The sequence below is a fragment of the Sardina pilchardus genome, chromosome 12, assembly GCF_963854185.1.
Source record: "Sardina pilchardus chromosome 12, fSarPil1.1, whole genome shotgun sequence".
In the NCBI taxonomy this organism is placed as follows: Eukaryota; Metazoa; Chordata; class Actinopteri; order Clupeiformes; family Clupeidae; genus Sardina; species Sardina pilchardus.
The window spans coordinates 33,572,558-33,597,557 of NC_085005.1; the positions used below are offsets into that span (position 1 = coordinate 33,572,558).

At 41.3% G+C, this 25,000-nt stretch overlaps 3 protein-coding genes across 3 annotated transcripts in view; 1 reads left to right on the forward strand and 2 right to left on the reverse strand.

The window, feature by feature from the left end:
• The window catches only part of LOC134098133 (guanylate-binding protein 1-like), a 70,714-nt gene extending 64,554 nt beyond the window's left edge, over positions 1 to 6,160 (reverse strand). Inside the window, exons 1-4 of the mRNA XM_062551103.1 lie at positions 6,033 to 6,160; positions 3,672 to 3,857; positions 2,032 to 2,109; positions 1,877 to 1,926 (exon numbers count right to left, since the gene is read on the reverse strand). Of these exons, the coding sequence (XP_062407087.1) occupies positions 1,877 to 1,926; positions 2,032 to 2,109; positions 3,672 to 3,857; positions 6,033 to 6,045 (327 nt within the window). The 5' untranslated portion in view covers positions 6,046 to 6,160. The remainder of the gene's footprint in view (positions 1 to 1,876; positions 1,927 to 2,031; positions 2,110 to 3,671; positions 3,858 to 6,032) is intronic.
• A 3,798-nt stretch (positions 6,161 to 9,958) lies between these two features.
• On the reverse strand, positions 9,959 to 18,001 carry LOC134098024 (E3 ubiquitin-protein ligase TRIM35-like). The gene is made up of 6 exons (XM_062550974.1): positions 17,403 to 18,001; positions 15,935 to 16,030; positions 15,582 to 15,812; positions 13,147 to 13,169; positions 12,961 to 13,076; positions 9,959 to 11,397 (listed from the first exon to the last, which is right to left on the reverse strand). The coding sequence occupies exons 1-6, from the start codon at positions 17,796 to 17,798 to the stop codon at positions 10,760 to 10,762; spliced, it is 1,500 nt and encodes a 499-aa protein (XP_062406958.1). The 5' UTR covers positions 17,799 to 18,001; the 3' UTR covers positions 9,959 to 10,759.
• Positions 18,002 to 24,167: 6,166 nt separating this feature from the next.
• Positions 24,168 to 25,000, forward strand: part of LOC134097474 (tyrosine-protein phosphatase non-receptor type 14-like) — a 74,684-nt gene continuing 73,851 nt past the window's right edge. The window contains exon 1 of the mRNA XM_062550342.1: positions 24,168 to 24,790. The gene's annotated coding sequence lies outside the window, so the exon portion shown is untranslated. The remainder of the gene's footprint in view (positions 24,791 to 25,000) is intronic.

The window sequence follows — 25,000 nt, forward strand, 5'->3', positions numbered from 1 at the left end:
AGAGAATGGTTGCTCTGGGTGCAACAAACATGCAGGAACACACACACACACACACACACACACACACACACACACACACACATAAATACACACACACACACACGCATACCTACACACACACGCACCACTACATACACACATGTACATAAAACATTATACAAACACATGCACAAACACGCCCACACGCATGCACACATACACCCTTACACACACACACACACACACACCTACACACACACACACACACACATGCACACACACATCTTTGAGTACATTTTGTGAGACCACCGGAGCTGAGAAGTGAGTGTGTGTGTGATGTACTATAGTGTGTGGGTGCGTTTCTGTGTGCCCATCTGTGTGTTTGCATGTGTGTATATGTGTGTATGTGCATGTTCTGTGTGTGTTCTCTTTCTTTCTCTCTCTCTCTCTCTCTCTCTCTCTCTCTCTCTCTCTCTGTGTCTGTGTTATCTGTGTGTATTCTGTGTGTGTTCTCTCTTTCTCTCTGGGTGTGCCTGTGTGTGTGTGTGTGTGTTTGTGTGTGTGTGTGTGTGTGTGTGTGTGTGTGTGTGTGTGTGTGTGTGTGTGTGTGTGCGAGTGTGTGTGTGTGTGTGTGCGAGTGTGTGTGTGTGAGTGTGTGCCTGTGTATGTGTGTTTGTGTGTGTGTGTGTGTGTGTGTGTGTGTGTGCACACGCGCGCATGTGAGTGTGTGTGTGTGTGTGTGTGTGTGTGTTATCTGATATTGGAGTGACAGTGACGGCAGAGAACACAGTGAACATATACTCAGAGACACATTAAACACACACACAAGCAGACACACACTCACACTAGACAGAGAAGCACTCATACACAAAAGCAAGCGCACACATGCACACACTCATTTACATACATAAAAGTTGCAGTAGGGATGGAGTAGGCGATGGAAACACAAGCGTGATTGATATTTGCGGAGAGAATGTGCAGGACTGAGCGGCGGTCATATTGTGTATCGCTTTGCGGTACATCTAGTTTTGATATATGGTTAGCTATATGTTGACTGGAGCTTGGGAGATATAGGCTACCACCGAGAGTAATGGGTGTGGAGGTGGATGAAGCTCCGTGTGCACAGTGGAAAGCCTATGATTAAACTGAATGTAAGCAACGTTAATTTTCGTTAGGTTTCGTTAAGTTTATCACAGCACCTGCTAATATCGTTTGAAAGCTCAAGTCCAGCTCTTCCACGATATCTGTGAATTATGTGTGATCTGTGAGGAATTAGGCTAAACAGAGAATGTGAATTTGGATAGCCTACATTATATGTCCATCGGTCACATGGATGTCCGCTATAGATGGCGTTGCCATTCACAGTGTAACTTTGTACTGTGATTTGAACTGTAAACATTAGGCTAGTTCAATATGCCTTTATGCTGAAGAGTGGAATATGTTTGAAATGCTTTATTCATTTATTTCTGCTTTTGTTCATTTATCAACCTTGGGATAGTGGAATATGTTAATCTCTCAGACACATTATTTGTTGAACCATGGTATTGAAAAGAAAAATACAGGACAGTAAGAGCTGAACTGTTGCTTAATTGATCCAATTTCCACTACCATGGAAAAAGTGGGCCGGTATTGGGCCTGAAATTCCCGGGCTGAAAAGAGGCCCCACTCCGGCCCTGTAGCGCTGTACACCAGAGCCGTTGTATGTATCAACTCATTTTAGTTAAGGGAATAACGTACTTTAATAAAAAAAATAATGGTGGAGTGTTCCTTTAATGCGAATAGGTGAAATGCTCCTTTAATCTTTAAAATCAGCAAGTGGCTTATGGCCTCATGATACAATAGATGAGATATGAAAGTGTGAGAAGTGAGTGATATTTGAAATTGTCTAATTTGTTACCTTCTCAACGTCTTGAAATCCTTCTGTGTCCAGCAGCACCAGTGTGTGGCCTGTTGAAAATACATAAATAACAAAACATTTTTACCATTACGCAGACAAGCATGTGTACATACATGTGTGCGTGTGTGTCTATGGATTTGTGTGAGTTTACATGCCTTCTTTTGTAGGGTGAGGTACACACCACATCCAGATTCCTTTGGTCTTGGACTCAATAGTGTTGCCCAAGGGAAAACCTGAGATAAAGCATAGGAAACTAGTTCACACTCATTATACCTGAGTAGTCAAGTCAAGCCAAGTCAACTGTATATAGTATAGCGCATTTCATATAGGCTACAGAGGTCATTCAGTGTGCTTTACATAAATACACGCAAACAGGAATACTTAATAAAAGACATAAGGCATAAAAAAGGGCAATCATTTAAATGTTTAAAAAATTATAATTAAAACACATATCAATACTACTACTACTACTACTAATAATAATAATAATAATAATAATAATAATAATAAAAAACAGAATGTTAGTGTGGTGGTTTTCAAAGTAGATGTGGTGTTTTATTCAGAATTCACAGGATGCATTCATGGTTCATAAGCTTCAACATTGCACTTGCTCTGAGTGCTCCTGTGTCTGCCACGTTGCTGCAAACACCAGTGGGCCTCTGTATGTGCTGCACGCGCTTCTGGACTAACTTGATTTACTGTATAAATAAACCACAAGGGGCGGTATGAGGTAAATGCCATACTAGGGCTCATCCACACGGTCAAGGGAGATATCATCAGCTGGCGGGTCCTGAGGGAGGACAATGGGAGGCAGACAATCCTAGGCATCAGACAATTCTCCTTACACCCAATTCTAACCACTTTGCGACAATCACCCATTATAGATATGACAAAGAGAGAATCTCCAAGAGAACCTCCGTCATTGTAATCAGCATTGCTGACACTTAAAAAGCAGGGAGACACAAGCTGATTGGCTAAAAGAAGTCTGGGGTGACACGGGAGGGGACACAAAGAATGTGTTTCAGGTGTATAATGAGGCTTCAGCCATCCCTAGTTAGGACGTTCATCGGGTACCCCAGCGGATGACACCTCACCTTCTCACTATTGTCTTGAAATGTCAGCCTGAAACTTTGCGATACGGGAGATAAAGATCAACAGTCTACAGAAATCTCCTGTCTGCATCATCTCCTTCGGACGCCTTGTTCCAGAGTGCTATTTAGTATAGTTAAGTGTTAAGTGTTAACTAGAAAATGTAATTTCAAGGAAATTACCAGTGCATGCACAGTTGTGGACGTGTCTCTTCTCAAGTTAGAAAGTGCAATAAGACCAACGTACCATGGGCACAGTGATATCACGCACTATTACTGCTTGTTGCCTATGGGCACTATTTTCAGATCGCTGCGCCCATGGTACATTTGCAACTTCCCTTGATTATTACGCCAGATGAGAGTGTAGTTCCATGTCAAATCAGCCTAGAAAAACGCCAGGTTTCACTTTCAGTTGGTCTTATTGCACTTTCTAACTTGAGAAGAGACACGTTTTAAATGGGAAAATTACCGGAAATCTCACTTTTAAACATGAAGTTAGCAGGCGAGAAGCTAATGGTCTAATCCGATTCAATGAGCTATGCTAGGCTAAAGCTAAAAGTTGTATCGCCAGACTCACAGAATGGCTGGATGAGCGGGAAAAAGGTAAATATCGATTGTTTTGCTCGAGGGGAGGTGGAAAATGAGCTTATTTCCCAAAAAGGGCGGAATATCCCTTTAAGGTGGAGTTACTCTTGATCAGATCTAACCTGTTGATTTCCCAGCGAGTTGGTTCATCAGGAAAGATTTGCCTGTGCGGTAGACACCCACGATGGCCACCACCACAACCGGCTGCTGGATCTGCTGCAGGATCTTGAGTGTCTCTGAGGAGACACTCAGGCTTCCATCCTCCCCATTACTGATGAGACACACTGGCTCCTGCATACTCACTGGAACTGGAGCAAACACAAACACACACATGCACATTTTTTGGATACTTGAAGATGAGTCATGAAATAGTAGTGTCACTTCTGTCTGTACATTTTTGAGTTTACCTCAACTGGTTTAAAAGTTGAAAGATCATCTTAAAAAACGATGTTTTCAACAAAAAAAAAAAAACACTTTTTCTTGGCCAGATGTCAACTACCCATATATTACCTATGGAAATTCTGTGGAACTGTAATATTTGCATGGCCATGGCGACATGTGGTGTGAAAGGGGGGAGTGCTGAGACCACCCAGCCACAAGAAGACAGGGAGGAAAATCCAAGAGAAAGCGTTGCAGCCTTTGTCCAACTGCCAGTGATAGAAAAGTCACCCTCTCCTGCTCCAAATGCACACGGCCTGTGTGCCAGGACCATAAAGTGACTGTGGTCATTTGTGAGACATCCCTACTGAAAAATAAAAGCAAGAAACCAGCTTATGCTGGTAGCTGGTTTTAGCTGGTCTTTGCTGGTTTTCTTCCAGCTATTGCTGGTCTTTGCTGGTGTAGCTGGTTAGGCCACCAGCTGGACATTCTGGCGTGACTATCTGAGAAAGCTGGTCATGCTGGTGTGACCAGCCTGTCGTGTGAGATACAGCTGTTGTTCGATGGTCATGCTGGTGACCAGCCTGCCAAGCTTGACATTGTTGGTGTGAGATGGTCATGCTGGTTTGCTAGAATGACCAACATAAGCTGGCAAGGCCAGTAAAAACCAGCAATTTAGTACAGCATCACCAGCTTGAGGTGGTACGGCAAGCAAAACCAGCAGAATTACCATCATAATCTGGGTAAACCACCTGAAGGTATGTTTTCACAAGGGTTTTGTTGGTCTCCACCATCAATGGGTGGTCAAAGCTTGTTAACAAACTGGATAACCAACAAACCACCTTCAGCCGGTCAGGCTGTTTTTTTTCAACATGTAAGAACTGAGACAGCTGTCTCGGCACTCTCAATGTACTGAATACATTCCTGTGCCTGTGCCAATAAAATGTTAGAAATCAATTTTAGTCGCATTAAAGTCACTTATATGTTAAGTTAGGAGAACATTTTTTGTAGTTTAGTAAAAAAATATTTTCCTAACAACCCCCAATCAAGATCGAACCGTGGGTCAAAAATAGTGATGCAAACCGAATGTTGTGTGCACACCCACACACACACATACAGTATAGCCTGGGTAAACCAGATGAACTTGCTCTGCAGGATTCCATTGATTCCAAACATCCTGTTTTATGACTTCCACAGATGCAACCAGCAGTGAAATTAAACTTGAATTGGTGAATTAGTACCAAATTACACAAACATGCAACTGGTTGCAAAACGCTCTCTCTCTCTCTCTCCCCTCTATATCGCTCTCTATCACACACACACACACACACACATACACACACACGCAAACACATATTGTTGTTTCAATTTCAAATTCAATTCAATTTTACTTATAGAGCGCCAAAACATTACACATGTCTCATGGCGCTTTACAGAGTGTTAAACATTCAAAGAGAGCCCATGAGTAACAGGGGCAAGGAAAAATGCCCTAGAATTGGAGATACATATAGGAAGAAACCTCAGACAGATCCACGACTCAAGGGCCCAACCCGTCTGCCTTGGGTCAGTTACAGTAGAGTAAAGTCATTTTTAGTGTCAGAAAATTCAAATAGTCCAGTGTAGGGAATAAATTGTCCATTAGTAATCCCTCCCCATTGTTCCCTCTTTGTGTTTCATGTGATATGCAATGTTTATCTTTTTGATAACTCAGATGAAAGTCTGGTAAGTACCTAAGTGAGTTTAATTACAAACAAACCCATAAGCTGCAACATAAACTTAGGCTATATATTCTATTTTTTGAAAATGGATATATTTACCCTGGCGTATTTAAATTAATATTTTCAAATAACATTCACTAAAACACAGGCTAAAACACATACAAAACACAGGCTAAAACACATACAAATCTTCATATTTAAAAATATGTTGTGTCCTTGGCAGACGTAATTATCTTGATGAAAATATAGCTGCTTACTTATTTACATTTTGGAGATATAACAGGAGGAAAATAAGTGTTTTAAACTTAAATTTGACTAAGGCTGAGATGTGAGGAGGGTAATTTATTAGGTGTAAAAATGTAAATGTATGAAAGTAAATATACTTACGAGCAGTCTCCATGTTTGGCTTTATAGGCAGTTGATCTGTAAAGTTGATCTCTTGAAGTCCTACAGGTAAAGAGTTTCATTTTCATCTCAGTCACACCTATAACCTGCATCTAATCCCCTCCCTTTAGACAATACTGGTCCACACCCAAGAGGTGGCTGCATCGCTTTCTCTTTCTTTCACTCTCCCTCACTCACACACGAACACACTCACTCTCTCTCTCTCTCTGTGTTTAATGTGATACATTGTGATCATGTACCTACAATGATCTACAATACTTGGGATATATTCACAAATAGCTTGTGTCCTAGGAGGTGATATAGCATATTCACTGGCTTACATTTCAAAGAAGGAAGTGGCACAATACCTACGCAAAGGCTTTATTTTTATAGGTCACTCAGATAAAAGGCGTTGGTAAGTGCCAGATGAACCTGTTCTGGTTTTACATCTACTTTACATCTAATAGTGTAACCCAGGTCTTCCTTGCTCTGTGTATCACTCTATCTAGTGCCGTATTTTTAAGGATGAATGAATTACAACCATAACTATGATCAAATGAACATAAATCCATTGACTGGCTTTGTGATCACTGAAAACATCAGTAAGTTTCTTGCATGATGTAGGCTGATGACGGCATGACACTAAACACATTCAAAAAATTGCCATGTTTCGTGCAGTCTGATGACAGGATTATTTTTAGAATTGGTTTGAGGTGAGGACATTCGTGCAAGTCTACTCTAAGTAATAAGAGAATGCAAGAATGTCGCAGAATTGTCATATGTCACTGCAACGTTTAGGTTACCGCTTTGACGGAAACTCAGCTACTATGGTGTTTTTTTCCCTGTACACATGCACACGAATGTGATACCTGTTCTTCTTATAAGTTTCAATAGCAATGCATTTATTTGAGTCAGCAGACAGTTGGAGCAAGGGAACTAAGAGTGAAGCAGATGGAAAAGGGGAAATGGTGGTGCCCGCTGGTCAGGGCAAAATAACAGCAGTTGCAAGAAAGGGCATTGTGCTTGTGCATTTTATAAGAAGTGGTCAAGATGAAACTAAAAGCAGATCCCACATTACAATAGATTGGAAAGTATTGGAAAATCCAAAATGACACAATAATAAGATACAACTAGATGTACCGCAAAGCGGTACGAAATATGACTGCTGCACATTCTGCAAAAATGAATCACGCCTGTCAATTTGTTTCAATCTCCTACTCCATCCCCTGCTGCAACTTATATGTATGTAAATTAGTGTGTGCATGTGTGCGCTTGCTTTTGAGTATCTGTGCTTCTCTGTCTGAGTTTTCCCTTGAGTGTGTGTGTGTGTGTGTGTGTGTGTGTGTGTGTGTGTGTGTGTGTGTGTGTGTGTGTATCTGCTTGCCTGTGTTTGTGTGTTCTGTGTGTGTGTGTGTGTGTGTGTGTGTGTGTGTGTGTGTGTGTACAGTATGTTCACTTGTGAGTGTGAGTGAATGAGTGAAATTTTGCAAAATCAATGTATAAGCCGCGGCTAATAGTTGGGAAATTACAGTAATAGATTGTCATCAGCAGTTATAACATGATAACTCATCAATCGAACTGAATAGAATAAATGAGAAGCATCCAAAACAATTATCTAGAAACAGCATAAATGAAGGCTGCTGCTACCTTCCACCTCAGTCCCATTGATGGTGTGTGTGTGTGTGTGTGTGTGTGTGTGTGTGTGTGTGTGTGTGTGTGTGTGTGTGTGTGTGTGTGTGTGTGTGTGTGTGTGTGTGTGAGTGAGTGAGTGAGTGAGTGAGTGAGTGAGTGAGTGAGTGAGTGAGTGAATGAGAGTGTGTGTGTGTGTGTGTGTGTGTGCTAGCTTTAGACTTCCTGAAGTCCACAATGAGCTCTGTGGCCTTCTTGATGTTTAGAGCCAGGTTGTTGTCAGTGCACCACATAGGTGCTGGACCTCCTCCAAGGATGAGGCAGTGTCATCGCTTTGGTAGGTGAAGAGGGCGTTAGAGCCATGCACAGGTGTGCAGTTGTAGGTGAAGAGGGCGTTAGAGCCGTGCACAGGTGTGCAGTTGTAGGTGAAGAGGGCGTTAGAGCCGTGCACAGGTGTGCAGTTGTAGGTGAAGAGGGCGTTAGAGCCATGCACAGGTGTGCAGTTGTAGGTGAAGAGGGCGTTAGAGCCGTGCACAGGTGTGCAGTTGTAGGTGAAGAGGGCGTTAGAGCCGTGCACAGGTGTGCAGTTGTAGGTGAAGAGGGCGTTAGAGCCGTGCACAGGTGTGCAGTTGTAGGTGAAGAGGGCGTTAGAGCCGTGCACAGGTGTGCAGTTGTAGGTGAAGAGGGCGTTAGAGCCGTGCACAGGTGTGCAGTTGTAGGTGAAGAGGGCGTTAGAGCCGTGCACAGGTGTGCAGTCATACAGTAGGTGAAGAGGGCGTTAGAGCCGTGCACAGGTGTGCAGTCATACAGTAGGTGAAGAGGGCGTTAGAGCCGTGCACAGGTGTGCAGTCATACAGTAGGTGAAGAGGGCGTTAGAGCCGTGCACAGGTGTGCAGTCATACAGTAGGTGAAGAGGGCGTTAGAGCCGTGCACAGGTGTGCAGTCATACAGTAGGTGAAGAGGGTGTTAGAGCCGTGCACAGGTGTGCAGTTGTAGGTGAAGAGGGCGTTAGAGCCGTGCACAGGTGTGCAGTTGTAGGTGAAGAGGGCGTTAGAGCCGTGCACAGGTGTGCAGTTGTAGGTGAAGAGGGAGTAAGAGCCGTGCACAGGTGTGCAGTCGTAGGTGAAGAGGGCGTTAGAGCCGTGTACAGGTGTGCAGTCGTAGGTGAAGAGGGCGTTAGAGCCGTGTACAGGTGTGCAGTTGTAGGTGAAGAGGGCGTTAGAGCCGTGCACAGGTGTGCAGTTGTAGGTGAAGAGGGCGTTAGAGCCGTGCACAGGTGTGCAGTTGTAGGTGAAGAGGGAGTTGGGCTGCGTTCAGACTGCCAGCCAAAATCCGATTTTTAGCCCATTCAGATTTGAATAGGATGTCACTTTTGAAGTCTGAACAGTTACAGGTCACATGAAATCCTGTCACTGTCGTGATCAGTCAATCAATCAATCAATCAATCAATCAATCAATCAATCAATCAATATTTCATGGATCCAGGACACTATGCACCCTGATTAAGTCCCCTTGGCCTTTGGAACCCCACAGCATCACATACCCCTCACCATACCAAGAGATTGGCATGGTTTAAATTGCATTGAGCTCAATGAGAATGAAACCAGCTAACTGAAATAAAACCATGCCAATATCTTGGTATGGTGAAGGGTATAGTGTTGATGTCAGGTTATTTTAATTCCAAAGGCCAAGGGGACTTTATCAGGATGCATAGTGTCCTGGATATATGAAATAACTGGCCTTTAAAAATGAAAATCTGCCTGCCTCTATGGGAATTTAACATAGGCGTTTCAATACTTACGACCCCTGTATTTCAAGGAAAACATTTATTTATTTACAAAGAAAATGTATGTCCATAAAAGTTGAATATTTCCTTATTTTTTCATTTAAGGCATCAAGATCAATTTCCAGAAGATGATTTTATATTGTCAACTTTAGCATGTGTTCCAATACGAGTTGTAAAAAAATTGTTCTGCTTTGTTAGGTCTACCCAGCAATTTACATTTACAAATAGACCACATTTAGTTTTTTTTGGAATCTTTATGAGTCTTTTCTTTGTTGGGATACTTAGATCAGTGTGATGGTAGATCAGTGTGGTGGTCTCACTACCCTTAGATCAGTGTGATGGGCTCACCACCCTTAGATCATTGTGGTGGTCTCACTACCCTTAGATCACATTGGAGACAAAGTACTCAAGCATTTTTAATAAGCATGATTGGTACATAACTTCAAAACATTTCAGATTATTAAAAAAAAAAAAGAAAAAAAAAAAAAATCAGCCGCAACAGGCAACAGCAGGATCTAGCTGGATCTAACTCATAAATTCTTACTATAATCACATTACACATCATGAGTAACACAGCCATGTGACACATTATTGTTACCACATCAGTTAACACACATTACCGTTTGTGATGTCACAAAGGTCATTAGACTGCAAAAAACGGCACACTTTGACCCCTGAGGCCTATCTCTTAATTGTTACAAATGTATAGTTGTATAATTTGACTGCTGTGATAAAATGCATAGTACACTATTCTTACAGTAAGTTCCCTATTATTCCTTTTCACCTTTTTTTTCGGGTCAACTGTTGGTCCTAGAGCTTTTAAGAGCTTTAAACAAGTTCCAACTCTGAAACGTCCGGCTTGAACCAGTGTACATTGATCGTGAAGATGGTGTCAATGCCCGACCCGGTCTCACAATGCCCTTCGTCTTTCTTCCGCCATATTGGATTTTTATCAAAAATTAAAAACACAGGTCACAAACTTTTTCCAAACACCAAGCCTCACAAAAGTTGCAAAAGATGATGATCTGACAACTGAGAGAACAGAGTCTTCAGAAAGAAGACAACATGTTTAGTCTACATATTCACTTTTGTCATAGAAATTTAACTAACAGGAACACTCCACCGTTTTTTCATATTACAGTAAACTATGTTATTCCCTTAACTAATTCTGCTTCTTTTGGACTTCCATTGAGCTGCGTTTACGTTTCTTTTCCTCTTCTAACTTCTTCATTGCCTCTTTTTTCTTCATTGCATTAATTTCCTCCTCTCTACTTCCTCTCTCCTCCTCTTGGCTGCTTCATCTCATTCATCTCCTTTATCTCCTCTTTCTGCTTGAGGCCTCTTTTGCTTTCTGGAACATTTCACTGGTGTAATATTTACCCCCATTCACCTTCAGCATGGCGTCTATCATATCCAGCAGTTTGAGAACCTGGTCATTATTGCTTTTGTCTCTGTTGTTGAACACATGGTATCTATTTCCATATTTCTGAACAAGAGCTTTTAAATCTGAAATATCTTCAATATACTTATCAAGAGTATATCCATCCATCTCTAACTCATCTCCTCTTGTGAATAACACTACTGTGTACTTGTCTCCAAACATCTCTTGTAAAATCTCCACAGATTCTCTATCCTCCTGAGTGAAGCGCCCTATAGACATGACCAGAAGGAACACATGTGGACCTGGTGCTGCCATGCCGATGCATTTTGCAATCTCTTTCTTAGTTTCTTCATGACTAAAGACTGCATCATACAAACCTGGGGTGTCAATCACAGTAATCTGTCTTCCGTTGACAGTAGCAGTCTCCTTCTGACACACAGTTGTGATTGCCTTAAATGATGGACGGGATTTAAACTTAGGACCCCCAAGTATGGTGTTTCCAGTGGCACTCTGCCCCTGTGCACCCTTCCCAAGCAGGACAATGCGTAAAGCACCGGTCACTTCGTCTTGACCTACATGATAAATAAATTAGATTAGATTAGGTCAGTTTATTGTCCCAGAAGGGAAATGTGTCTGGGGTGCACAGGGCTTCATTCATCCAGCTGCTAAATGTTCCACTCACACACACCAGTGCAACACAACATAACACAAACGAGACAGGCACATTCACATATATGCAAGAAATAGAGAGAAACACAGAATACACAGGAAGCAGTACATGATTCTGTGCAAAAAAACCTAAACTATTATATTGAACACTTGCTCTAACAGCAATAGATATTAATGTTGTACATTTCCCATGAACACATAATCCATTAGAACTACTGTAGTAATGGCAGTTTGTCTAACAAGTTGAGAACTTCAGTCACATCCTATTCTTAATCAATCGTATGGGATGTCACTTAAGTCATTAGGGGGGTCAAGGCAAGTGGCCCAATACTGTTGCCAATATAGTGTATGTCCCAATTAAGCAGTAACTCAAATTCTGAATAAAATTTAGAATAGAATAGAATAGAATAGAATATATACTTTTATGATCCTGTGAGGGAAATTCAGTTCTCTGCATTTAACCCAGTTTAACCGAATTAGTGAACACACTAACCCGGGGCAGTGAGCTGCCTGCCCAACCAGCGGCGCTCGGGGAGCAGTGAGGGGTTAGGTGCCTTGCTCAAAGGCACCTCAGCCGTGGACTGGTCGGGAATCAAACTGGCAACCCTCCAGTCATAAGACCGAAGCCCTAACCAGTTTGTAGGCCATGGCTGCCCCACATTTAGTACGTACGGCTTCATCATGCTATGCAACATCTGAAACTTTCAAGTTGTATTTATGTGACAAATTACTTGTTTTCTCAGCATGCTTGAAACGGTAAGAAAACAATGTTAAGACTTGTGTAAAGTTTCTTTCTCGTTTTGGCATGTAGCAATGATAAGTAGGGTGATTTATTATCTGCTGGTATTGGAGAATAAAACCCAACCATACCTGTGAGAATTGATCTTAAAAATGAAGGGAGATTTTCCCATACAAGAAATAAAGTGATCAGTGACAGTTGAACGTGGCATAGAGAAGCCACCAACACATAAATCTACACGCCATTGGCGCTTGGCGGGTGGTAATTTTGAGCCCTGGACACCTCACACGTTAAGATCTTTGATCACACACACAACTATGCAGACACACCCACACACACACAGCACCCTCTGATCACACACTCATATTAACTTTCTGATTACACACCTCTGTTCACCCCCACAACACACACCATTACTCTGTTTGCACACACACATGCACACATTATCACTCCCTCGTCACACACACACTCCCAGTCAATGATCACACTCATACACATTATCTGATCACACACACACACACACACACACACACACACACACACATTTTTTGATCACTCCTGTAATTATACACTACCATACACTACAATGTGATTCTGCTTTGAAAACTAAGGTGACTTTAACCTGCTACACCCTGGACAAATGTAGCTTGTGTATCTACGGTAACCATATAGCAGTCCTCATTCTTAGTATGTGTGTTTGGTTATGTGGAAACGCCAAGCTACTCACTGCATTGAGCAATCTCCTTTATCTTCTCCCAGAGTGTGAACAGGTTGGTAAGGTGTTTCGACATGTCGATCGGAGCTCCTGAAACCCTCTCTGGATCCTGTAATGTGCACTGGGCTCTGGAATAACATTCAGGTGTTAGTGACTGCTGTGGGTTTGGGTTCAGAAAAGAGAGACAGGATTACTCACCTTTCCACTGTGCTCTTGTAGTTCTGGAAAAGAAATGAAGGAATATGTCTTATATTCTACAGTATATTCATTATGAATAATAATAATATTAACCAAATTTGGTGGGCTTGTATGTGTCAACCACAACAGACAATGTGCAAGGTGGTGCTATAGAGTCCCTAAGCTACACCCTAGGCCAGAGCTCTGTTTCTGACTAGTGGTAGCAATAACACACAAGCATACCTAATTTAGTTCAATTTCGTGAATGTATACTGTATGTCAACCACAACAGACAATGCGCTAGGTGGCGCTATAGAGTCCCTAGACCACACCCTAGGCCAGAGCTCTGTCTCTGACTAGCGGCAGCAATAACACACAAGCCCACCAGATTTGGTTAATTTTCGTGAATGTATGTGTCAACCACAACAGACAACACACTAGGTGGCGCTATAAAGTCCCTAAGCCACACCCTAGGCCAGCGCTCTGTCTCTGAATAGCGGTAGCAATTCCACATGTAGCTGCCAAATCACATCCAAATTATTACCATTTTTCTGCCTAACACCAACTTCCTGTTTCTTTAAGGCGAGACACGGCAGGTGAAAACACTGTTTTTGTGACCTCTGGTCAATTTCGAGATTTTGTGCTAGTTTGCTACCTTAGCATGTATTCTACCACCCTACTACAACAACAAAGTCCGATTTGCACTTTTAGGTGTTTATTTCACGAACTTTTGTCTGCTCGCGCCTATGTATTTCTCCTAATTTCACCAAAAGTTCCCATTCTAAAGTGTCATGTACTCACGCGACTGTGATCCAAATCATATCGTGTGTGACACCGTTGGAAAGCCCTGTTTCTCCTGCATGATGCTATGCAATCCAAATATGAACATTTCCTTTGTATTAGCAACCAATCGCGAAAGTTCAAAGACGAGTCTAAGCTGAGAACGCATCTCATTGGCTGTGTTTCAAGGCTGTTTTCTCAAAACGAGTTATTTGCGGTTTTGTGTCATTTTCCGGTAGTTCAGCCTCTGTAGCACCTATGTTCTCCAAACTTTCTAGTTATACACTTAACAGTATTCTGAAGACATTTACAGAGGGATTTGTTAATACATCATTCCTGGCCTGATCTATGTGACATTTTAATCAAAAAAGCATGGCAAAAATCGTTTTTTTAGGGCTATGGACAGTATATTTGGATTTCCTAGGCAATGAAAGCAGATATCCTGAAATCCTTCTGTAATTTTATTGTAATCTTGTTTGTAAACAACATGAAAGAATAATTTTGCACCTGGCTTTATCATATCTTCAGATCTATCTACCGGAAATATATGCAAAATCACGCATATTTAATGAGATAATGCCTAATTTGCATAATTAAACATACACATTTCAAAAACGTGTAATATTTTTTTTTTCTCATAGTTGTGTAAGTAATCAACTGAGGAAGTTTCATGGTGATACCTATTATCTAAATTTTTTACCCTATTCACCTGTAGTGTCTCGCCTTAATAAGACACCATAATTCAAACCTTCGCCATTTCAATATATATAGATTAAAAAATCTGTTCGCAATTCCTCTTGGGCAATCCCTCAAGATCATTTAACTGCTCATATGACATGGGAAATGTACAACGTTAATATCTATCGCTGTTAGAGCGAGTGTTCAATATAATAGTTTAGGGTTTTTTGCACAGTGTCATGTACTGCTTCCTGTGTATTCTGTGTTTTTCTGTGTCTCTCTATTGCTTGCATATGTGTGAATGTGTCTGCCTCGTTTGTGTTATGTTGTGTTGCACTGGTAAACCATCAAGGAGAAGTGTTTCAAAATACGTGATGTGCATAAATCATAATCAGAATCATAACTCAAATTCTTCAAAGATTCACTATGTAGTTTAAAGTAAAAGTTGTTCAGATTAATACAACACACATGCCCACCAAATGTGGTTCATTTACGTGCATGTATGTGTCAATCACAACAGACAACGCGCTAGGTGGCGCTACAGAGTCCCTGAACCACACCCTAGGCCAAAGCCTAGTAGTCTCTGAGTAGTGAGCGCAATTCCACATATGGCCGCCAAATTACAAGAGTTTTTGCGCCAAGTTGGTGAAAAGAGGACAAACATGGGACGGGCATAATCATACATAAAAACAATAGGGCCTTGCACCTACAGTGCAGCCGTTGCTCCAGCGGCCGCACCTCGGTGCTCGGGCCCTAATAATAATATATTATTGATATAATAAGGTAGTTTCGAATGGAGAGTATGAGGGGAGCAGCTAGTCAGGTAGAGAAAATCTGTTGCTGTCAGACTACATTATCAACTCACCCAGTGTACTGATAGATTTCATGGATTCATAGATGCTACATGTTCACATTAAATTTGATCATGCACAAAGTGTCCCGGTTTTAGTTCAAAGGAATCTCGTCACCCTATTATACAGACAGTGAATGGTCAATACCTGCAGGAATGTGATGTCATCCGCTTCCATCTCCTTTCTTATGGCTCTGATGGTGTCTGAAAGAGATGAGATATCTCTGCTGATCTTCTCAATCTTCTTCTTCATCATCTGACTCTTCTGCTCCTCTTCCTCCCTTAGTGCAGCTATCCTGGCTGCCTCTTCATCATGTAGAAAGTGGTGAAGCTTCTCAAACACCTCCTTGATTTGCCTCTCTGTGTGTTGGGCTTGTGTCTAAAGAACAACAGCATGAAGAATAGATCGATTTGATTTAATGATCAATAATCACTCATGACAGTTTAGTATTAGAGACGATCCCTAACTCTTCAGATTAAATTCAGAGTCTCAGGTCTCACCTTAATATGTGCTGCTGTTTGGTCACAGACGAGTTTAACCTCTTCAAAGGTCTTCAGCTTATTCTGTAAGGGCTGCAGTTTGATCTTGAGCTCCTCCTGGACAAACAACAGATTAGCTTTTTTATACTGTACTTGTTTACACTCATCACGTCCCTGTTAGGAACATGAACAAAATATTTTGAGAAACTACAAAGAAACCATGTATGGTATCATGAAATAATTTATTATACAAAATTATAATAATAAGTGGAAATGAAAAAATGGGAAAATGTAGCGCCTGCGTAGCTGCAGCAAAGTTCTGCAAGGTGTACTTAATACTACGTCATTCATTCATCCATTACCCCTGACCAATCACCAGGCTACATTGGCTTTATTATTGACTGCTCAGTCACCAGCCCTGTTGCCTTCAGGTGCCGATTTTCGATGTTCCCACCCTCCCTCCCTAATCACCACCAGGTCGGTCCTCGTCCAGGGTGTAGACTTCGCCCCTGCCCTGGACCTAGGACAGGGCCAACGCAAAAAGTCTCTCATTGTTGCTTATTTCTATCCATTTATTTGGTATTCATTTATTGCTTATGTGTTTGTAAATCCTTTGATGGATTCAAATATTTGTTAACTTCAGTTATGTCTCTGAGTATTCCTGGATGAAATGAAGGCTCATGAAAAAGTCCACAAAGCCTGGTTCTGAGGAGAGCAATAAAACAAGACCTGAAAGCAAATGGATGCATCTGCCAACACACACACTAGATCTATGAGTCAGGAGTGATGTGGGGAAGCCATGGGGTTGAAGGAGGGTGATGGAGGTTTTCTCAAACTGACTGCAAAGACAGCAAACTTGAAAGTAGCTTGAGAAAAGCGACCAATGTTGACAGACCTGCATAATTGCTCGGTGCTTCGATAAACACTGCCACCCAATGGCCAAAATGTGCAAAACCTTAAGAGAACCAGAGACGAATGTAGAGCCATCTTCAGAGTTGTCGATTCAGCAAAATTGAAATGCTAATACTTCAGCTTGGTCTGAATCGTCCACAATCATTAACCACACTAACTATCAAGATGTTCTTAAAGGTATCTTAAAGGTATACTATGCAACGTTTTTCAGTTAATCAATTCGTTCCATACTGTTATATATGATTAAATGAGTCATTACCGGTCGAACAGTGGTTTTTTTGGCCGCTCTAGTGGTCTGTAGCGGTAAAACCACGCTTGCAACTTCAGGAGACACCGGGCACGCACCCATGCTCTACTCCAGGAAGTGTCATGTAAAGTCTCATGAAAAGGCACGGCAGACTGACCGATTGAGGAGTTTTGTCAAATATACACGCTAAAGCTGTAGGGGAAGCTCTGCAGAGAAATATGCAAGCATAAAACGAGCGAAAATTAAAAGTGAAAGCGAAACCGGCGATGAAAACGCCAATCCTGCATAGTATACCTTTAACAGCAGTAAGGGAGTAGCCTAAATGTTTACCTTACAGTCCTGTGCTGCCTCCTCTATGGGCCTGACGGTGTGGTTGTTATGCTTCTTCGAGGTCTGACAGACCCAACACAGAGGCTGCTGATCCTCCAGACAGAAGATCTTGAGTTTCTCACCGTGCTGACTGCAGAGCATCTCAGGTTCTGCTGCAGCTCTCGAACTTCTCTCCTGTAGGAACGCCTCACAGAGGTTCCTGAGAGCCAGATTAGGGGGCGGGGGGTCCTTTGAAGATTTTCTCCTGCAGACCGGACACTCTTTGGATCCTTTGGATTTCCAGAACTGCTGCAGACAGGCTTTACACATGCTGTGACTACAGGACAGGACTACAGGATCCTTGTAGATATCACAGCACACAGGACAGCAGTAGTCCTCCTCTGAGTTGGACGCCATATCCTCCTAAATTCCACGTCTGATCAAATTAACTTTCACTTTCCAGATCTGACAAACTGTGTCAGTCACATGTACCTCTCGACTCCTACACATATACTGAACGTACACAAAGCTGCTATTTCAGTCTGTCTCTGTATTCAGTGCTAGAGTATTAATTATTTAAGAGTGCTAACCACCGTCTTTCTCTGTCTCTCTCCCCTGCACTTCCTCCTTCAGACAAGTTGAATCAAAGGTAGAGGAAGAAGGATTCTGATTGGTCAGTCAGATTGTTCAGACTATAGTATCAGGATATGCCTGTTTCAACTGATATGTGGATCATCACATAAGTCTGACCTTTGCTCAACATGTGGGGGGTTAATCCACTAAATGAGACTCATACCAAAAGCCAAAGGAAACATGTTTCTGTACTGTGTAGATACAGTGAGGAGCACATGTATTTGATACCATGCTAAAACAGGAATATAAAATCATCATTTGACAATTGATCTTAATGCCTTAATTTAAAAAATGAGTAAAAATCAAACCGCCAAGGACACCAATTTTCTTTGTGATTGAAGAATGTATCGTAAATAGATAAATGTTTTCCTTAAATGCTAGGGGAAGGAAGTATTTGACCCCCTATGTAACCCTATGGGAATTTAACACATAGGGTTAACATAGGGGCAGGCAGATTTTTATTTTTAAAGACCAGCTATTTCATGGATCTAGGATATTATGCATCCCGATAAATTTCCCTTGGCCTTTGGAATTAAAATAGCCCCACATCATCACATACCCTTGACCATAGCTAGAGATTGGCATGGTGCTTTTTCCAGTAGGCCTATTAGCCTGTTTGATTTGCATTGAGCTCAATGAGCATCAAACAGGCTAATAGGCCTACTGCAAAAAGCACCATGCCAATCTCTCGCTATGGTGAAAGGTATGTAATGACGTGGGGCTATTTTAATTCCAACGGCCAAGGGAACTTTATCAGGATGCATAATAACCTGAATCCATGAAATAGCTGGCCTTAAAAAATAAAAATCTGCCTGCCCCAATGTTAACCCTATGTGTTAAATTCCCATAGGGTTACATTGGGGGTCAAATACTTCCTTCCCCCTAGCATTTAGGAAGAACATTTATTTATTTACGAAACATTCTTCATTCACAAAGAAAATTGGGGTAGTTAGCGGTTTTATTTTTACTCAATTTTTGAATTAAGACATTAAGATCAATTGTCAAATGATGATTTTATATTCCTCTTTTTAGTCAACTTTAGCATGGTATCAAATACATGTTCTCCTCACTGTAAACCTTGGCGACGCTGAGGATCCCTGTGTTTTAGAGGGAACCACAACATGATGGTGAGCAAGTGAGTGAGTGAGTTCATTTGTGGAACCTTCTTCTCTCACTCACTCACACACACACACGCGCACGCATTCACACACGCACCCTATGCTGCTATTTCAATCTGTCTCTATTCAGTATTTTAAGAGAACTAACCACTGTTCCTTTCTGTCTCTCTCCCCTGCACTTCCTCCTTCAGACTAGTTGAGTCAAAGGGAGGAGTCCTAATACAGAAGGATTCTGATTGGTTAAATATTGTTCAGACTAAAGTGTCAGGATATGCCTGTTTCCTGTAACTGATATTAGATGTAGAACACACTGTATATTATATATAGAACACATTGTGGGGAGCAAATGACTGAGTTTATTTATTTGTGGAACATTCTTTTCTCACTAATTCACACACCTACACACACACACACACACACACACACACACACGAGTGTGGAAGGTACACTGTTCCATAACTTAGACTGCATGTCACAATGCAAAACTTCAGACCTGTATCAGATTTATAATATTGTAGATTTATCATATTATGGAAAATCAGAATTGAAAAACTCTTCATTTGACGGAAAGCATCGTATTTGGCCTGATAATGTGAACCTAGTCTTGCCTGCAGAATGCAACCCTTCAGTATTCATCCTCTAATGCACTGTGACTGCTGATCGATGAGCAGACGGGAGAGAACTGGGTCACATGGACACCAGGGGGCGCCATTTCACCACAAACGTCTTTGTGGGCAACAAATACAGTTCATTTCATGTAAGTGCAGTGGCTTACAGAATATTATCAACATGCTGGAAGGTGCTCAAGACAATTTTTATAACTAAAGTTTCTTTTTATTAGTATAAAGTGTCAGGTTTTACTTTGGACAAACATAATCTTAGTTACAGTATTGCTATTACAGTTTTTTTCAATTGCTTACACACATTTTTAAAGCTCTATATCTGTTTTGTTTTTTTCAAAGCTCTACACACAAATTCAATAATTGGTCAAACGAAATGCAAAAAGTGCCCCCTATATTGCAAAATCAAACACAGCGTTCAAAATATTGTAATCATATGTCAAAAGCAAGCATTTGTCTCACATCATAAATACATTTTCCATAGTATTATAAACTTATGTCTATCATTTGCACTCTAAATCTAAAGCTCTTTTGTTATTATGGATTTAAGAAAAAAAGATATATTGCCATATAAGAGTGAAAATACAGCAATATGCAAAAATAACTAATTTCAATCAAAAATATTTATTTTTCTGAATAAATCAGTTGCTGTTGTGAATTCAGTTTTGTACAGCACATAGTAAGTGTGACATTTTCATTGGTTGTGTTTGAAATAGGAAATCAAGTTACTTCCTGATAGATTTTTGTGTGTTAGGTAGAAAACTGTGTGTATTGAATTGCAAAAAGTTAAAAGCTAAATTGAAAACTGTGTCAAGGCTGAGAATTAGTGTATGGTTTTGCTGAATGGATGTAGAGTTGTGAAGTTTGAGTCAAAGATTTTAGAAATTGTGTGCTACGTAAAGGATTTGTGTGTAGGCAATTGGAAAAAAAACTGTAATACATTATGATTGCACTGAGCTGCATTGCACCATATTTATATTTAATCTTAAACCTCATTCTATACTGATACTGCACTATATTTATATCTAATCTTAAACCTCATTCTATACTGATATTGCACTATATATAGGCCTATACACTAATCCAGCGAAACACGGAAGTAACACAAAACCGCCATTACTGCGTGCCTGGCTGCTAAGAAATTAGCTCGTTGGTTCCATAGGCGGCTGTTGCAGAAGTTAGCTGTCATTAATACACGTCTTAATACCTTATGGTGTTAATAAATTACCTTCATTGGTAAGTTTTGGTACAGTCTGACATCATTGATCCAATGTTCCCTTTCACCTGACATTTTCATTCATTAGCAGTCCTCTCGTTAGACATTCTCTGACAAGATGCTTTCATTGAAAAGCACAGACAAGTGTCACTCGTCACACTCGCAGGCACGCAGTAATGGCGATATTCAAGATGGCAGCGCCCATAAAGTTCGCGCTGGATTAGTGTATATCTAATCTTACTGTAAACCTCAGTCTATACTGTCTATGCCCCCCAACTCTGGAATAGCCTTCCTGATACTGTCAAATCTTGCCCCACTATTACTAGCTTTAAATCTAACATAAAGACTTACCTCTTCTCCCTAGCTTTTAACACTCCCTGACCTCTCCACCTCTCCCTCAAATGTTTCCTTTTTGTTTAGCTCCACTGTTGTGTTAATTTTTCTTTAATTTCTTATTTGTTTTTATTTTTATTTTTCATATTTTATTAATATTATCACAATGGCCATCTTTTTGTCTACTAATATTGTATTATTATTACTGTTATTATTATTGATTATTATTATTATTATTATTATTATGAATGTAATTATTATTGTTATTTATTTGTTTTCTGTAAAGCACTTTGGTGCAATGCTATTGCTTTTAAATGTGCTATATAAATAAAATATGACTTGACTTGTCTATACTGATACTGCACTAATTCCCACTCGCCTGTGCCTGTTGGGGTGTCACCATGGCTACCTTGACAGGGACAACAAGGCTGCACTCCCCCTCTGGACAACTGCATTACCCTGTCCCACCCATAGTGTCTATTTATGTGCAAATGTACTGTACATACTGTATATTCTTATACAGCCTCACTGCCCTTATTCTATTTTATTCTATTCTTACTGTTCTGTATTTTTATTTGTATTCTTTTATGTTGTTTATTGTTGAGTGTTGTACTTGAGTCAAATTCCTTGTTTGTTTTTTTGCGCAAACCTGGCCAATGAAGCTGATTCTGATTCTGATCATTTTTATTGAAGTCACATGTTGCTATAGACCAGCTGACCATGGCCCTGCCTCCAGACCTACAGACCTACAGCCCTACAGTACAGACCTACTGACCTCCAGACCTATAGACATACAGACCTACAGTACAGACCTACTGACCTCCAGACCTCCAGACCTACAGTACAGACCTACAGTACAGACCTCCAGACCTACAGTACAGACCTACAGTACAGACCTCCAGACCTACAGTACAGACCTACAGTACAGACCTACTGACCTCCAGCCCTCCAGTTCCTCCACACCTACAGGAACCTATAAATATATAAGACCTACAGCCCTACAGACCTACAGACCTACAGTATAGACCTACTGACCTACAGACCTCCATCCCTACAGACCTACAGACCTACAGTACAGACCTACAGTACAGACCTACTGACCTACAGACCTCCAGCCCTACAGTACAGACCTCCAGACCTACTGACCTACAGACCTACAGTACAGACCTACTGACCTACAGACCTCCAGACCTACAGTACAGACATCCAGCCCTACAGTACAGACCTCCAGACCTACAGACCTACAGTACAGACCTACTGACCTACAGACCTCCAGACCTACAGTACAGACCTCCAGACCTACTGACCTACAGGCCTACAAACCTACAGTACAGACCTACTGACCTACAGACCTCCAGCCCTACAGCCCTACAGCCCTGCAGACCTACAGTACAGACCTACTGACCTACAGCCCTACAGACCTACAGACCTACAGTATAGACCTACTGACCTACAGACCTACAGTACAGACCTACAGACCTACAGACCTACAGTACAGACCTACTGACCTACAGACCTCCAGCCCTACAGTACAGACCTCCAGACCTACTGACCTACAGTACAGACCTACTGACCTACAGACCTACAGACCTACAGTACAGACATCCAGCCCTACAGTACAGACCTCCAGACCTACAGACCTACAGTACAGACCTACTGACCTACAGACCTCCAGACCTACAGTACAGACCTCCAGCCCTACAGCCCTACAGACCTACAGTACAGACCTACAGCCCTACAGTACAGACCTACAGACCTACTGACCAAGTCAGCTCCAAGTTAGACTGCATCAGACTGCTTCTGAGTTCTCATTCCCATCCCAGCTGCCTTTAGATAAATTATCTTGTTTTGCGTCGTGTTTTGAGTTTAGTGTAGTGTCTTTTTGTTTTGTCTACTGATTTGAACTCTGAGTGGAAGCACCAGCAGACAGCTCTAATCTCACAGAGGACCTTGACCAGGAGCGCTGGCACTTCCCTCTGACTACGGCCTGGGGACGCTAGGAGGAGCGCGGAAAGTCACCATTTTCACTGGAACAGATCATTTAATCATCCAGATGGTTTCTAAACGTGTTTATTAAGTTAAAATAGTTGCCAAGTTACCCTTTAATGTATCCAGAAAGTGATTGTGATCCAAAAATGTCGGATTTGTCTTAAAGTCACACCTATCAAAAAATAAGGTTTGATAATGAAACATTTTTACATTTGCTTTCCCAGGAAAATGCTGAACATGATAATAATTGACAGATGACTTCAAGTGATTAATTTAGTGATTCTTATAGTGATTCATTCATAGCGATTCATAGAGTGATTCATACAGAGATTTATATAGTGATTTATATAGTGATTCATACAGTGATTCTTATAGTGATTCATAGCGATTCATATAGTGATTCATACAGTGATTTATATAGTGATTCATATAGGCTAGTAGGCCCTAGTATAAATAAAATAAGTAAATAAAATAAATAGGCTACAAATAAATAAATAAAATAAAATGAAAGCAATAAAAGTGATATGATGCAATTAAATGCGCCCAAAACAGTGATCAATGATGACCAGATTTCTCCCAGACACCTCTTCTCATATCCACTTTCACCTGTCAAAAAATCAGGACAAATATTGAATGCTTGTGGATTTTAGCCGAGACTTACGCTACAGGTTTAAGTATACTTGTTTTCCCATTGGTGTCTATTATAAACGGCTTAACATGGCTTAGCTTATGAGCATAATATTGCAAAACATCCGTGATCACCAAACCTGTCCTTTTGGGTAAGTGCATTTAAAAAAACAGGAGATGTGTGGAAATGGCATGCAGGCTATAACAGGGTTCATAGGGCTCCATGGCGAAACGCTTGAGATATCATCCTACCTTTTGGATTTTGGTTTTGATTTTTTGAGCGGTGTAAGTGTTCATGGCAAGATGTGTTCGCGTGAAATACGGTGATGATTGATCGCTGTTTTGGGGCATTAAGTTATGCTGGGCGCCACTAATCTTTTCCACGTTAAGCGTTTTAGAATGTCCCGCATTCCTGGAATTCCTCGGTTCTGATGTCAAGAGGGACGGACCATACGTATCGGAACCTATGCGCACCCCTTCCTCGGCACGGATTTCGCGTTTTTTAATTGTTAATTTTGTTGAAACGGCTCGCAGAAAAGTTAGGGATAGTGAATCGCACCCGTAGCCTACACATTTAACTGTTTTGACGGGAAAGGCTTCTCCTCTTTGTCCACGTAGTAACATCCCACTGGGGCTCGACTTTGAAATCGAAGACAAGGCATCTTCAGCGCGAAGGCTCAAGACGCGTATTTTTCGTCTCCTCACACCAAAATCGCAAGGGAAGTTTGTTGTTATGGCTCTAAAGAACAATAGTCTTTGGATTATAAAAGGATTTTGAGTCTTTGTGGAGTTTTTCTGCTTACGACGTGGGTAAATCCGCTACACGGAGTTCTGAAGAAAAGCTGACTTCGGGACGGAATGTAAGGACCTACGGTGAGTGGCTAGACCAAAGTTATAACTTTTGACTGTCGAATAGGGTAGCCTACATTTTGTCGCTAGTGGTGCCGCTTAGCACAACAGCATGTATGACTGTGTAGGTTTTGTAAACTTTTCGGGATAATTCTCTAAAGAAAGCTGGCAGGCAAATCCGTGCGAATAATAACGTTACGGTCAGAAACGGAGTGAAGGCCGTTGTGGCGGCCC

What these genes read in the sequence shown, in the direction of transcription:
- LOC134098024 (XM_062550974.1), bottom strand. Translation starts at nt 17,798, where the DNA reads ATGGCGTCCAACTCAGAGGAGGACTACTGCTGTCCTGTGTGCTGTGAT. An exon ending in AAACAGCAGCACATATTAAG is followed by an intron (nt 15,813 to 15,934) that starts GTGAGACCTGAG and finishes GTTGTTCTTTAG; the next exon opens with ACACAAGCCCAACACACAGA. An exon ending in ATGACATCACATTCCTGCAG is followed by an intron (nt 13,170 to 15,581) that starts GTATTGACCATT and finishes TTTCTTTTCCAG; the next exon opens with AACTACAAGAGCACAGTGGA.